Source organism: Trachurus japonicus, chromosome 22, assembly GCF_045865225.1.
Source record: "Trachurus japonicus isolate A0001 chromosome 22, Traja_1.0".
NCBI lineage: Eukaryota > Metazoa > Chordata > Actinopteri > Carangiformes > Carangidae > Trachurus > Trachurus japonicus.
This window is the reverse complement of record NC_140928.1, coordinates 9,462,366-9,477,413: the sequence shown is the minus strand read 5'-3', so window position 1 is coordinate 9,477,413 and position 15,048 is coordinate 9,462,366. Positions and strand designations below refer to the sequence as shown.

The 15,048-nt window shown below is 41.9% G+C and overlaps 2 protein-coding genes and 1 long non-coding RNA gene across 6 annotated transcripts; 2 read left to right on the top strand and 1 right to left on the bottom strand.

The window, feature by feature from the left end:
• Positions 1 to 283: 283 nt before the first annotated feature.
• Positions 284 to 4,544, top strand: LOC146963454 (uncharacterized). Its single transcript, XM_085767383.1, has 13 exons — positions 284 to 554; positions 874 to 993; positions 1,624 to 1,743; positions 1,849 to 1,968; positions 2,359 to 2,478; positions 2,565 to 2,773; positions 2,879 to 2,924; positions 3,003 to 3,136; positions 3,353 to 3,484; positions 3,614 to 3,728; positions 3,858 to 3,992; positions 4,090 to 4,215; positions 4,337 to 4,544. Exons 1-13 carry the CDS (start codon positions 353 to 355, stop codon positions 4,468 to 4,470), a joined length of 1,713 nt encoding a protein of 570 aa, XP_085623509.1. The 5' UTR covers positions 284 to 352; the 3' UTR covers positions 4,471 to 4,544.
• A 149-nt stretch (positions 4,545 to 4,693) lies between these two features.
• On the bottom strand, positions 4,694 to 10,930 carry map7a (microtubule-associated protein 7a). Of its 4 annotated transcripts, none has more exons than XM_085767380.1 (15): positions 10,569 to 10,928; positions 9,878 to 9,982; positions 9,659 to 9,736; positions 9,378 to 9,541; positions 9,187 to 9,286; positions 8,897 to 9,013; positions 8,455 to 8,591; positions 8,187 to 8,323; positions 7,855 to 8,093; positions 7,590 to 7,767; positions 7,339 to 7,507; positions 7,095 to 7,199; positions 6,181 to 6,231; positions 5,799 to 6,027; positions 4,694 to 5,335 (listed from the first exon to the last, which is right to left on the bottom strand). In XM_085767380.1, exons 1-15 carry the CDS (start codon positions 10,732 to 10,734, stop codon positions 5,325 to 5,327), a joined length of 1,986 nt encoding a protein of 661 aa, XP_085623506.1. In that variant the 5' UTR covers positions 10,735 to 10,928; the 3' UTR covers positions 4,694 to 5,324. The 4 variants fall into 4 exon arrangements, with proteins under 4 accessions (XP_085623506.1, XP_085623505.1, XP_085623504.1 ...); XM_085767379.1 differs by having other exon boundaries at positions 5,096 to 5,335; positions 8,455 to 8,615; positions 9,659 to 9,707; positions 9,852 to 9,982; positions 10,569 to 10,930; XM_085767378.1 differs by having other exon boundaries at positions 5,096 to 5,335; positions 8,455 to 8,615.
• A 2,141-nt stretch (positions 10,931 to 13,071) lies between these two features.
• On the top strand, positions 13,072 to 14,944 carry LOC146963452 (uncharacterized). Its single transcript, XR_015034741.1, has 3 exons — positions 13,072 to 13,359; positions 13,627 to 13,726; positions 13,874 to 14,944. It is a non-coding gene; the product is annotated as an uncharacterized LOC146963452 (long non-coding RNA).
• Positions 14,945 to 15,048: the final 104 nt, after the last annotated feature.

Sequence of the window (15,048 nt, the reverse complement as noted above, 5' to 3'; positions counted from 1 at the left end):
ACCTTTGCAAATAAAAGAAGCTACTCACAGGTTAGGAAGCAGTTTAACACCATTCCTTCATTCATCTTTAAATTCTACCTTGGATTTTTTGTTAGTTTGTTTTGTTTGTTTTATCACATTATGATTTTTTTCATTACTATAGAAATATGTCTTATTACTATTTTCATTATTATTAGTATAATTATTATTAGTAGGGTAGTAGAAGTAGTTTATGTGCTGTAGCAAATATTTAAAAAGTTTATTGTTATGTGAGAAGAACTATGTAGGTGCAAGTCGCGTGTCGTCCTCGGGGGGCGTGTCCACGTGCAGGTGTTTGTCAGACAGGCAGCTGCCACCTGCCGCAGATGCGACCATGGCTTCCGGTCTTTGTGAGAACTGCTCGCGGCTCCTCAAAGAATTCGCAGCTATTTTACGGAAAGCCTGGAGAAATCTTGAACGAAGAATAAGGGAGGTTTTCATAGAGCTGTCTGAGTGTCTCTGCTTCAGGAGTCCACCTGAGAGCACTTTCCTGAGGAGGACGACTCGAGAGTTGCCCTCTCTCCACCTCCTGTACGGTAAGAACACTGCAGACATGTTTACCTGTGTTTGTAGATAGCACTGTTGTGTGGGGATACCCTTGGGGGAAACACACTTTTATGCACATAACCTGCTTTTTTATGTAAGAGATGAACTTTATGCAATTGATATGCTGCAGATCTGCCATTCAAATTGAGCATATTAACTGACAGTTGTACTTTAGGTGTCTTCCTGTTGTGTCACACATGCAAAATCTGTTAGGGACTTTCAGAAATCAGGTAGCCTAGCCTATCAAATCAAAATAAAGGTTAGTTATAATAGTTTTAACCTTTCCTTTCCTTCTATTTCTTCCTTTAGATGATGAGGCCCAGCTTCTCAGCCAGGAAGGTCTGCAAACACTTAGCAGACTTGCAGCCTCAGAAAACCCTGATCACCAAATGACTGCAGCCATGTACTATCTACATCTCAGTCATCAGTGTGAGTAAAGAAAACAAACTGATTTTTATGTTTCCTCTGACAAGCTGCAATGATAGACCGGACTGGTGGATCAGAGACACATTAAAGGAGACCATTGTTTCCGTCTCAGGTTTCTCATCACAGTCACTGGCTGCTCTAGATAAGCTCTAACGGGTATGACCAGTATTATGCAAATTTTCAACTGTATTTTATTTCTTTACAGTTGGCAGATAACGCCAATGTGTGGGTTTCAGTACTACTAAGAGGGAGAAATACAATGATTTTATGTTGATATCCCACAATATGCTCATATGTTTCACTTTACTATTTGCATTTCAGTTTTCTTTTTTGTCAGATCATTGCCTTAATATTAAAAACAGTCAAAACAGATAGCAGTTTAGCTCACTTGGTAGAGCTGCTGCCCCATGTTGAGGCTACAGTCCTCACTGCAGGCGGCCCCGGTTCGAATCCCGCATCGGGCAGCCCTTTCCTGCATGTCATTCCCCCTCTCTGCCTCCCCATTTCCTGTCTCTCTCTCCACTGTACTATCAATTAAAGGCAATAAAAAGCCCCAAAAATATATTAAAAGAAAAAACAGATAGCAGTGTATGGTGAACTATCTCATGTCCAGATGTTTTTGTTCTGTGTCAGTGAAATCTCCCTTACCAGACGCCTTCATGGAGCCGGTCATGACGTTACTCTTATCCACTGACCTGGACGTGCAAAAGAGCACCTCTCTCGCCTTGGTCAAACTGTTAGCAAAGAACAATGGTAAGAGATCGGACTCATTTAATACTACACAATTGTGTTATTCATGATCCTGAATGTCCCCTCTTCATATGATTATAAATGGTGTCCCATCAAATCTGATTTCAGTGTGTAAAGAGTTGGTGATTGAGATGGGGATGCTGGTGCCCTTACTGGAGTTGTTCCAGTCTGGTGATGCGAGCGCTCAGTGTCACTCGTGTGCCTGTGTTGCCATGCTGGCCTCCTCAGGTCTGTGCAGAGCTTACTACAGAATAAATATCCTTTTTTGTTTTTGTGAAACCTTTAAGGAAAGAGAGAGAAACATAAACGAAGAGATAAACTGTAGAAAATGTGCTGCGTATTGTTAATTCTCCAAGCTACCATGCGGGGGCCACAGTAGACTTTGATAGTGGGAGTAATTTGCTTTACTTAAATTCACCCGGGAGGATGGCACTAACTGAGTGTTACATGGCAACAAATGATGGAGATGGTGATAAAGGTTCAGCATGAAAAACAAAATGTGTTTCATAAAAAGCTTCTTATGTTCCACAAGCTTTAAAAATACTAACGCTTGTGTAGTTCTGTCTATATATGTGTATGTGTGTGTGACTGGATATATATTTTTTCTTTTTCATACAGAATCAAACAGAGATGCTCTCATGGTGGATGGAGTCATGCCACTGCTTGCTTTAGCAAAATCCTACGACCCACAGGTGCAGCAGAGCGCAACCTGGGCTTTGTTACATCTCACACAGTCAGGTGGGATAGTCTCCTTCAAATGTCATGTTTTTCAGAGTTTGCACCTTGCTAAAAAAAAAACGTTTCTCCTCTTTTTGTCTCCTCAGATTGGTCAACGAGGATCTTGTGTCAAGCAGGAGCGATTCCTGTCATGGTTCTCCTGCTGCAGTCTTCAGATTCAGAGGTTCAGTTTTGCAGCTGCACTGCTCTGCGCAACATCGCTGCCAATCAGGAGCATCACCCCAAGCTGCTCAGCATCGGGGGTCATTATCTGTTAAAGTCTCTTTTGACTCTAATGTCGTCGTCTGTACAGAAGGTACAGTAACTGTGAACTTCAATGAGGCAGTAGCTGCTTTTTTTTTTTTTTAGGAAAACAATGTTTGATATCATTAATAATAATAAAAAATTCTTGCATTTGTAGAATTCAGCTCAAGCCTGCAGATGCCTACAAACACTCTCAAAGAATGGTAATGAAACACAATGATCCACCTGAGATTGACATGATATAGGTCCAGCAGACAGTGTTTGTCCATTTTTATGTGCAGTTCGGATCCAGGATCAGCTGATGGAGCTGGACTGCGTGTTTCCTCTGAAGACACTCCTGAGATCCTCTACCGCAGTGTGTGCAGAGCCAGCAGTCACACTCCTGTCTGCACTGTCGGCTCACCCACCAAACAATGTAGGATTTCTAAACACACACACACAGTTATGAGGAAGTTAGTCACTATCTGTATGTTACATCTGTTAGTTTGTGGATTACACACTGATACTTTCACAGTATTTATATAACACAGACATGCTTTATCATCAAAAAAGACTTGTTGACAGCACACTTTCTACTTGGTAACATGTTTAAAATCCACATGTTGATAGTATTTCCTCGGTTTGATTCCAGGAATACCTCGTGAGTGAAGGACTGCTGGATGAGATCGGTCAGCTGCTTCATCATCACACGTCCAGCTCCACGATACTCACCCACAGCTGTGTGATCATCACTAACCTGGGTAGCTCTCCCATGGGTCAGCAGGTACTGTACTGTACAGAGCAAGGTTACCACTCATGATTTCATGTCACATGTCTGTAGTAAAAACACATGGGTGCCTGAGTTACATAAGCGCTCGATCAGGTCTTGTTGAATCCCATCTTTGTTATCCAGGCTGTGATGGAAAGTCCGTGTTTGTCAGGCCTCCTCCTGGCTCTTGTGTCTCCCACACTGTTAGACGAGACCTTGCTCCATGTGACATCATGCTTACACCGCTCGATAACGTGTGGTGAGTGACCTGGGGCTCGATAAAGATTGATCCCCTGCATTATATCTCTCACCTTAATATTTACTTATCATTGTATATCATTGTATTGTATGTAATTGTTATCATTCTAACAATTTCCCTCTGATTCAGATCCACTCAGGTTCAAAGTGTCAGCGGTAATAACAGCAGAGCAGGTTTCAGGACTGGTGAAGCTGTCAGGACAAATACAAAATCCTCTGTTGTCATACAACTGTGCAGCCATCATGAGCAAACTGGAAATGACCGGTAATGTTCAAATAGAATATAAAATGCCAAATTCACTAGTTTCTGTTGTGTATTTTATTAAATTTCATGTTTCATTTTCATGCTCCTGCTCCCTTAGATGAGGTCATCAGATTGCTGAGACCACACTACGCCACCATGTCGGAGTACCTGCTGGTATTTCTCAAGAAGAAAGATGTTAAATTCCAGCAGCTCGGCATAGTTACAATATTCAACCTCAAGAAAGGTTTGTATTTGTTGTACATTAAATTTGTGTAGCAGTCGAGGTTACTACAGCCATTTTCATATTCAGATTTTAGCCGATTATCTGAAGCTCTTAGACTGCTCTGCTCTGTCTTCCTCTGCAGATGGAGACTTTTCCTCCCTGCTGGCGAACAGTGAGCTGGAGGTCCAGCTCAGGAAGGTGCATGCGCAGACGGAGGAGACCAGACGTCTGCTGCAAATGATTCAGCCTCTTTCTCCTTCCTCTGTTAACCCTTGACTTTCCCAAACTCTGAGACAGATACATTCATGCACTGTTGCCAAACAGCATTTTTGTTTTTTTATATCACTGTTTTTATGTATTATTTTAATTTCAAATATTTTTATTTGGATATTTCAGACATGTATACATGTTGATCACAAAGTAGTTGTGTTATTTTTTATTTCTTTACTTTTTTATGTGAATCACGGTCAACATGTCAACTGAAAAAACAAGACAGAGATGCAGCATAGTATCAACTTTAATCAAATATGGCATATTTTAACTCCAACAGGTTAACAAGTGATAGTTCTAAGCAGTGCTTAAATTATAGGATCAAATACTGATGATCGTTTTTTTTTATATGCTTTTATTATAATAAACTCAATAAAGACAGCAACTGGCAGTGCAATAAAGGCTTTGTGCATTGTATTATCTAAAACGGCACTCACAAAACTGAAGCAAAGTCTTTGGAAAACTAAGTTCCATAGCAGCTTTGAAATATGTGATTGCTTTACCTCACAAAATCAAAGGGAAGCATAGGAATTGATATAGAAAAAAAACTTTTCACTAACACCCTGAACTCTTGTGTTCTCACGCACAAAACAGCGACTTCAGCCCGTCTAATTCCACAGTCACGAAACTGAGGAAGGAAAAAGTGCTTAGGCAGCAAGAAATATCAGGTATAATTACTATATAATCACACACAGCAAAGTGACTAAATGCACGACGACCTCAGTGAGGCGAGGCTGGGATTTTATACGCTCATTCAAAGTGCTAAAGGAGGGTGGCGAACTGGCTGTACTGCAGGAATTCCCGTCTTTCACAGAGAAATCGCAGCTCTCCATCAAAGTCCTTGCCCACTTTGTAGGTGCTCAGATGACCTCTGCAAAACACACAATAGAGAGACAAAAAGAGTAAAAAGAAGATATCAAATGAAATTTCAGTTTCAGAGCAGCTTACAGCAACTGTGATGTGTCTGATCTTTGTTCAATGATGCGTCTTCAGGGTAGTTTTTTTTTTTCCTTTTAATCCACCAGCTTGAATACCGCTTTCATCATTTTATCAGCCTTGTTTGATTTGTTTTCAGGCATTGGTTTCCAGACTCATGTAAGGCACCGTGATCACACTTCAGAATAAATGAATGATACTGATTGTATGGTTTGTAGACACTGTCATGGCTTTTTTCAGCTTGATTAGGAACTAGCAGGGTGAACAATGAGGTATATCTGTGAGTTTCTAGGAGCCTGACTTCTATAAACTCACTAGCTGATACCAAACATCAGAATCTGCCTGGTTGTTGGTGTTTACGTCCCACCCCGAGGGCGAGTCATGCTGCTGCGTCTCACCTGCTCGTTGGTGGGTCTGGATTTCCTCGAGGCCTGTGAGCGTCCTGAGAGACCTGCGCTCTTTGAAGGCCACAACCGGGACCATGTCCTCCTCGTTCTCCAGCCGCAGCGCTGAGGACTTAGTTCCCACTGGCAGCTTGACGGCATGCTCTATAGTGCCATTGGGCACAGGCTCTGTGTTTTCCTTTGGTTGGGCTTCCTTTGGCAAGATCCTCACTGGTGCAGACTTCTGTGTTTGAAAAGGATTAACTAATTTAGTCAAGGACAGGCTACAGTATGTGGCTTTCAGAAGTGGAGTTGGTTAGTTGTTAGTTGATGCCTGATGTGCGTCATAAGAGCCCTGGAGCGATGTACTTTTAAGAAACTGCACAGTAAATCTCACCGTATCTGGAGAATCTGTCCTTCTGGTCCTCCGCATGATCTCCTCAAGTCGCTGGAAAAAGCACAGCTTTCATTAACGCTGTCACAGAAGCCTTTGTAAGAAAACTCAGTCTCTTGAATAAAACTAAACATTTGATACTATTGATCTGAAGGTGAAAGACAACACATAGGTGTGTGGGTGTATAGTAATCTGATCACTTGGAAGAAACAAACAATCCCCAGATGTCATAAAACATTACAAATATGACATAAAATTAATTTGTTTAAATTAAAATAAATGAAAAATAATAAGTATAGTCATCCTCTATTTGTCTGAAACACTAAACTCAGCCCAAATTTGTAAATCAGCCTCGGTGAAGCAAGACTGTGCAAGATTAGAGGATCCCACGGGACTGATGCAGATAGGCACCAGGTTCGCTGTGACTAATTATTGGAAATTTCCAAAACTACACAACTTTTAGAAATATATCTTTGACACGCAATAAAAATCTGTGAAAAATCACTAGAACCATCCCCCATTGTGTGCATTCTTTGGGGTGGTTCATTTCAATTGGTCTCCAGGTGGTATGGAAGAAAAGAATTGTGTTTGAGTGGAGAGACACATGGCCATCAGTGGGCATTAAGTTAAACAGCAGAGGTCATGAGATTACATTAGATTCACTTAGAAAATATTTATTCAATTTAGTGTTCAACATCTTGGCAGATAAATTGAATCTATTATTAATTTACTTACCTTTTGATCCATTGTTGTTTTTTCCCTTCTACTTGCAATTCATCTATAACTTTGTATATATTTGCTGTAGTTTGTCTGGTTTTGTCCAGCTCAACTGTTCTTATAAGGGGCTGAGGTTGATTAAAAATATTTATGTTGTATATGCTTTAAAAATACATTGTATTATCTTTTTATCTCGTCACCTTTTTGCGTGCAAGCCGATCAGCATCTTCTTTTTGTGCAAGGATTTCTCGCTCTTTTTTCATCTGCTCTGCCTTCTCCCTCTCTTTGGCTTGCTCCTCTTCTCTCTGCATAAAAACACAGAGCAGATACACTGGGAATCAGCACAAAATGGGAGGGTGCACCTTCTAATACAAATAGCTGCAAATTACAAGCAAAAGCCATCCATTAAAATAGCACGTTGGCAGAGCAAATGTTTGCACTGACCTGTTTCTGCAGCAGGGCGGCTTCCCTCATGGCCTGAGCTCTCTCTTCCTCGGCTTGTCTCTGCTCCTCCTCCTCCCGTCTCCTCTTCTCCTCTATGAGACGCTGAGCCTCGGCCTGCTGTCGCTCTCGCTCCTCTGCCCTCCTGCGCTCCAGTTCCTCCTGACTGCGCCTGGGCAGAACATAAATTGCACCAGTATCAGCCGCCTGCCTCTGCAGTGCTTCTGTCTTGTAGTTTGACATGTTTTTTTTACCGTTCAGCCTCCTCTCTCTCCAGGCGCTGCTGCTCCTCTCTCTCCCGTTGTAGTCGGGCCTCTCTCCTCTTTTCAGCCAAGAGTCGGGAGGCCTCCTCTCGGTCTGTGGTACCGGCCGAGGGCCTGCTCACAACTTCAGGAGGCTTTGGAGCTGGATTAGGAGGCATGTGGGATGGACCTGATGAGAAATAACATCAACATATGGTATATCTGAAGCAATTTAGATACATGCATTTTTAGTTTCAAGCATTTTCCCGTGGCTTACTTTCATCTCTGTTTGTTCTGGTTGCAGCCTGTGTCTTTGTGCTGGGCAGGTTCAAACGAGGAGTCTCTGGTGGATTTCTATCCCTCGTTTTCTCCTTCTGACCTCCAGCTGATGATCTGACAGGCCGTGAGTTACCAGGAGCAAGGGCAGAGCTACAAACAGCAACATCTTCCTCAGGGACTGATGGGAGCTCGAGCTGCAGCGGGGTTGAATGTCTGCTAATTGATCTACGGGAGGTCCTTGAAGACGCAGCAGAAGAGAGCACATGTCCCACTTTGTTCACTTTACTGTGACTATGTTTCGACGCGCAGGTGCACACAAGTGTTACCTACCTCTCCGGTGAGGGGGAGGGTGTTCTGCTCTGTGTAACCGTGGCTGGCTTCACGTTGGTTTTGGCAGCAGGTGATCTGATAGCTGAGACGCTGTTTGATTTCCTCTTATTGGCATCTTGCTGTTTTGTAGCTTTGATCTAAACCAGAAAGAAAGAAAGCAAAAAGATATTACATCACAGTAAAGATTGAAAATACCGGCAGCTGGGTGAGCCTAAAAATAATAAAAAATCATATATTATTGAGAAGCCAAAGGAACAGCTAGATTTACCTGCACTGGATGGATGTTTCTGTTGTTGGGGCTTGGAGAGACAGAGGCGGATGGCCTCTTTTGGACAAAACCAGACTGCTGCTGTGGTTTGAGAGGGGTGGTGGTGGTGGTGGTGGTATTCATGGAGTGGAATGAAACTGCACGGCGACAAACATGGACAACTGAGCCAGTGTTTCGTGCCATAAATATGGGAAATTGGAGAAATTGTGCACAAATGTGTGGGAACAGTGAAAAGTGATGGAAGTGTGGAGCAGAGCGTCAACAGAGAGGAAAACAAGCAGCGTTAGTCACCAAAAGGGCCTGGAAACGTTAGCTGTTGTAGCAGTAAAGCTGTAGCTGTAGTATCTTACAAATGCACTACAATCCATTAGCATCGCTTTGCCATATTCTAAAATCAAATGAGTAGATTGTTAATATCAGGAAGGGGGGGGGGGGGCAGTACCTTCTTCTCCTGACTGGTAGCCAGCACTCTTGCTCCTGGCCAGATAAGAGCAAGTGGGGGTAAGGAGGCGACTGACCAAGTTCTTCTCCCATGGTGACAGTGGCAAGCGACGTGGAGCTAACATATTGATCAGTATAAAGTTTTCAGTGCAGCAAAAACAGAAGATAAGGCACGCCAAGAATCGTTGTGTTAAGATACAGTACAGATGCTGTGGAATATGGTGTTATGAGTCCAGAAAGATTATGTTAAAAGCAGCAGAAAAAAAAGAAAGCATCTTCACGTCTGCTTACTATTCTTGGTGGTTTTCCTTCCTCTTGTGTTTTGACCGAGGCTCTGTGTGGCCTTCTGGCTCTTCTCTATGGTCTTACGTACAGCAGATTCATGCCGCTCCTTCGTTCAGGAAGAAAAACAAGCGTCTGTGTTGATCCTGAGCTGTGAAATGAGTCATAAAAACTTTCTTATTTCCCCCGTCATAACTCACCTTCTCCTCCTTCAGTCTCTGCTTACGCTTCTCCTCCACAGCAGCACGCCTCGTCTCCTCTCTGTGCCGGTGTTCCAGGAGTTTCCTCTTGCGCTGCTGCAGCTGTTGTTCATAGTACTGCCTGGCCCGCTGCTCCCGCTCCAACCTGCTCAGCTCCCGAGAGGCTGGGGCGAAAAAAAAGAAAGAAGTGAACCAGTATAAATAGATTTATCTTTTTTAGAAATTGAGGACGGTGCATTAACAGAGCAGTATGAAGTGTTGCACCCTAGGAGCTCACTTACCAAGCAACTTCTCCTGCTCCTCTCTTCTCTCTCGTGCTGCTTTCAGCCTCTCTTCAACATTATTTTGTCCATTAACCACTAGAAAGCCCAAATAACAGTCACTGGTTTGCACTTTGATATTAAGGCAGTCTGTAAAAGGACGTCAAGCTGGTATCCTAATTACATCACGTGTTAAAAGAGTGAGTGTGACCACAGGTTTAACAGAGTGCTGTATCAAACCTGGAGCGGGCCGGAGAGGAACTGCGTTGCAGATTTGGGCAGGCTTTTGAACGGGACAGGCTGCTTTCTTTGCCTGCGTATTTGGTTTGATAAAAGAGCCATACTCTGAAAGTGAGGGGAAATATTTGCATATTATTCAGTGAGGGAAAAAAAAGACACAATCTTATGTATTCTGAACACCTGAATGTATCTTTTGGCACAACAAATGATATAAGGCAGCTGTTATATATAAACAAAAACATCTCTAAGAAACATTTCCAATCTGCTGTGGCCTGATACGATGGCCTTAGGGTCAGTTACAGATAAAAGAGCCATTATAATCAGCAAACAAAAAAAAGTCAAGTCCTAAACACAAGACTGAAGAGCATTACTATAAATGCACAAGGGAAGAAAAAAAAAATCACATGAATCTGAGTGCATTTCTTTTGGGTAAAAATGTCAGGATGCTCATTATCTTATGGATATTATGTAATCTGTGTCCACATATGACCCTTTGTCTTCTCAGCTACAACATTAATTCAAACAGGGAATATATAATATGTATTTTCTGCTTTCATGCGTCATCAGTGTGATCAGATGGTCCTGTGTTTGTGATCTATAGCCATCCTGGCTTTGCTTTGAGGAACGGCTTGCCTAGATCAGATCAGCTACAATTCAAAACCTTTTTAAGCAAAAGCAAATTGCTACCAACCTGATGCTGCTTCAAATTGGCTTCTCTTCTTTTGGCTGTCGACCGTACGTGAAGACAGTGGTCCCAGTGATGGAGGGATGACACTCTGTTTCTTCTGCACAGCCATCGTAGCTATTGAGCCTGGCATGCCAATGCTCACACTCAAAACCCCCCTCCTTTCTCCCATCCCTCTCCTCCTCCTTCTTCCTCCTCCTCTTTTGAATTTCTATTTCAAGATGCCTTCGGGTTCTTGCTGTCAGAGAGCTGTGCAGGGGACTGCCTCCTGCATCAGCTGCTTGTCCATCTGTGCTTTACAAGCCAGGAGAGTGAAAAGCAAGAGGCATCCAGTTATTCTCTTGTCCAGTGGGCTGGAGATAATTTAAGGCAGTGCAGCTATCCACAAAGGAAATTTACCCCAGTCTCCTTTAAGGTTGTGGAGGTCTGGAGAGATTCTGATCCTCAATGAGTCTCGTCTATAAAAGGCGACTCCCCCTTTAAAGATCTCACCCTTGTGAGCTGCTCTGCTTTACTTTCGCATAATATAGCTGTGTCACTTTAACTCGCCCCCACCACACCGCCAGCTTCCTAGATGGAAGTGGCCGAAGGGATGCAGCGTTTCCAGGAGACAGGGGGAAAAAATGGAAGCAGAGCTGAAAGCCTGTCTTCATGAATTATTACCATGACAACAGTGCCGTAATATTCAGTGACGCTTGGACATCAACTTGCTCTGATGTAATTAGTGTTCCTGGTAGACATGGTAAAATTTGATTTATTTTCACCCCCGTGATTGTTCCTTTGAATGAAGTGGTCTGACCACTAGATGGAGGTCTTTCTATCTAGACTAGAAATCTGAAGTCAGCCTGGCCCTTAATGAAAACAGCTACATTCAACTAAATCTACATGGGCCAAATGTCTAAAAGCCTCACCAAAATAAGGTCATCCAAAAATATTGTTATCTCTTCCTCTGCTCCTAAATGCACTTATTAACTTCTCCGACTGATCTGACGTCAACCACCCAGCACTTTCAGTTGTCCCAGTGCCCTAGTTTTTGACTAAAATGGCCAACATGGCCAGTACGGTATATTTAACATTGCAAAATCTTAAGTTTTACCCTACTAATGAACATAAGTTTTAGTTTATGCACTAAATATCTTCGCACTCAGGTTTGGAACAAAACAGTGGCATAATTTTATATCTTGCAGGCACTGCTGAATTAATTAGTTGCAAAATTAGTTTGTAACATTTGGATGATGATACATAATCATTTTTGTACCTATAGATATTTTGTTGTGCTTTAACCATAATGCCAAATAAAAGAAATACCTAGTTTAGAGATTGTGCAATTTCATGTCACATGCATGCTGTTTCATGCCTTTTAATCGATTTAAAATAAAGTAAATAGAATACTGCTTTTGAAATTAGGAAGGCTGGGTGACAAAAAAAAAGAAGAAGCTATATTACTGTCAATGAAAACTGGGATCTGGTGTGACTGGCTGCATCCCAAATAGCGTCTGTGAGGCTGAGGCCTTTTACTCTTTACTATTGATGTGTACCACACAAATCTTCACCATTCTCAACTGAAAAGCTTTGTGCAAAATGTACAAGCTCACAGACATGACTTGACTTTAATAACTGTTGACGAACTGAATTTACAGTAAAGAGTCGCTTTCTTATGATGCTAACGAGTGGTCGTGGAGGAGCTAATGAGCTTAATGCCTTGGCGTGGTAGTCATCAAGTAAACGCGAGTATTTGCGCAATTTAGGTTTCCTATGGTTTCCTAAAGGTTGTCAGGTTAAGGTTATCAACAAAAAAACAACCAGCTTCTACTCAGGTTTGAGACACGTTTGACATTACAACAGTTGTAACTGATGGAGCGACTGCTGCTAAGTAGCATTAGCATCGTGGTGTAACGTTAGCTTTACCAACACCAAGGCTCGCTAAAGTTGGCTACCTGTTTGCACACCGTGCACAAAAATACAAGCCCTGTTTGAGGAAAACATGTGAGATACTAACCTGTCAGTCACTATGGTAAGTACAAAGGTTTGGCCGATAGTGGGTGTAGTGTCCACTGTAGGACAGCTTTGGCCTATGGGAGAACAATGTGCATTTCCTATGTGTGACTTATCTCATGATTATGTAGACCAAAGGGGTCAAATGTAAGAAATAATGTCTCCACATTTGTCTTTATGTGAATACAGTGACCTAACAATGTCCACCCTGTAGTCAATGAAAGAGAAAGACAGAGTAGATCCACATTAAATTCAAAACACTTGATAAATCTTCAATTCACTCTGCTGTTGGACAATGACCTCAAACTCTTAACCACCATAGTCATTAATAACTATCTGACCTCCACAGAGCCCTGATCTCAACATCATGGAGTCAGACATGGTAAGTTATGCTGCTTTACTTTACTATAGTATCTAAAATGTTTGTGTTAACATTGGATGCAATGACTCAAACGAACAAAGCAATCATTCAGATTTGAATTATTTTTCAGGCCGATCCGAGGTTCACGCGAGGTCAGATCCACCTGGGCCCTACGTGCTTACGGGCTTGTGTTGTGCAATGCCCCTCCTCCCCAGCCAGGACACTAGCAATAACAGTGCCCTCTGGCTGTGTTTCAGAGATGAAGCTTGCCAAAGTCCCTTATCCAAGAGTCTGAAATGTGTCATAGGGATACACTACACCTTGGTCAGGTGGTGTGCCCACAGAGTCAGTGGAGCACAGACAAGATGGTGATAACCAGCCCACAACCAACAGCCAAACAAGGCCTTTGGTCACTGGACCTACATGGGATAAGATTGCATGGTTGGTATCAAGTCATTCTGTGTGGTTCACCCTAGACGGCATTGTCAAAGGTGTCAATTTAAGGGCTTGGTTGCTTTCTCATGCATATTCATAAGTTTTACTTAAATATTCATCCAAAATCCAAAAACATAATAGGCTAACACTCTTTTTTATTGTTGATATGTTGTTTATATGTTGTTTTTTTAAAGCTCTGCTGAGAGACTACAGTGTAAAGGAGGTTGGTATACTTGTGTTTAAACTAATTAAATGTTCTTCTTACTTCATCAGACCAGAAAAGTCCACCATCATGGCACACTTGTTTGGTGGCTGATGTCAACTTCAAAGTGTTTAAAGTTGCATCTGATGACAAGAGCCATCAGAGAATGAGGTTAGTATATTAGAGTACAGTGGGAACTGTAACTGTGCACTATTGGTGACATGGTTAGCGGCGGCCATCATGTAGGAACTGGGACGTCTCCTCAACCCCTCTTAGCTGGTATTGAGTCATGTAATTAAGGGCAGAATCCCTCAACAGAGATGCCAGGTTGGTGTCACTGGGAGTATCACACACATCCGGCTGAGGAAGTAGGAAAAGGATACAACGGATTTGTTACAGATAAAGGTAAAGATTAGGAAATCAGGTGCATAAGGTTAAGCATGGTGTTTTGGTTTATAAACACATGTTAAATATTAGTGTATCCTGAATATGCAACCTTACACAAATGCACATACAACCCTCAATCATTTTTGTTAAGTGGGTACAACATAAAGACACAACCCTAACCCAATGTGGCAACAATGATAACATGTTTCACTGTTATTCCCTCCAAGCAAAATCCATTTCTTTTGTTGTGAACACCGATACCTCGACATAATGAGGATGCCACATGCAACACTGACTGGACTGCTTAAATAATTCAGAGCCTTGTTTCATCGGACACCAGCAACTTTAGACTTTGACGTATGGCTTACAGACTGACTTTATGTGTAATTGATGAGATGATGAGTTGTACTTCAACATTCAATAGAAGTCGTGTTGAATGGGAGTTGCTAAAGCATGCCTTAACTCAGCAAAATAATACAACATAATCAGTGCTTTAACATACCACGCATTCCACGTGTGCATTATTTGATCCTTGTTTGTTCAATTAAACAGTGTCATGCAGAAAATTACCTACATTATTCTACCATGACTCAGGTCTTGAACCTTAAGTCTCAAACGTGAATGAATTTGAAACCCAAGACATTGCAAATAGGACTTAACATCCCATGTGGATTCCATGACAAAAGACAATGTGACTGCACCAAGCTCCAGTTTAGAGCTGCGCCCTATTAAAGATTGAAGGGAGCTTTCTTCCAACTGGGCTGGGTTGATGTTTTGTTTACCTCCATGAAATCCGATCACTTTTGACACAGCAATATATTTATTACCTCATACTCACTTATTTTGAAGTTTCCTAGTAGTTTTGTTTTGATGCATGCAACTATTCCAGAAAGGTGCCATTTGTCAAAGTCTCTTTTAGCACAATGAGTGGTTTTTATTTATGTCTTTATCTTCACCTTATAGCATGTAAGATCTAGATATAAAATGCATAAAATACATCATGTAGAAAAATGGGAATATTAATTGCTTTAGTTTGGATGATTATTTTTTAGCATCAACATACTGAACTTTTACTTTTATTGTTTATTTTCACAGTGCACATTAAT

Bases quoted from the DNA above. Each gene is read 5' to 3' on its own strand.
- LOC146963454 (XM_085767383.1), top strand. From the start codon at position 353: ATGGCTTCCGGTCTTTGTGAGAACTGCTCGCGGCTCCTCAAAGAATTC. The intron at 994-1,623 runs GTGAGTAAAGAA...GTTCTGTGTCAG, and splicing joins TCTACATCTCAGTCATCAGT to TGAAATCTCCCTTACCAGAC. The intron at 4,216-4,336 runs GTTTGTATTTGT...CTTCCTCTGCAG, and splicing joins AATATTCAACCTCAAGAAAG to ATGGAGACTTTTCCTCCCTG.
- map7a (XM_085767378.1), bottom strand. From the start codon at position 10,734: ATGGGAGAAAGGAGGGGGGTTTTGAGTGTGAGCATTGGCATGCCAGGC. The intron at 9,287-9,377 runs GTGAGTTATGAC...TCCTGAACGAAG, and splicing joins AGAGACTGAAGGAGGAGAAG to GAGCGGCATGAATCTGCTGT. The intron at 7,508-7,589 runs GTAAAAAAAACA...TGTTCTGCCCAG, and splicing joins GAGAGAGAGGAGGCTGAACG to GCGCAGTCAGGAGGAACTGG.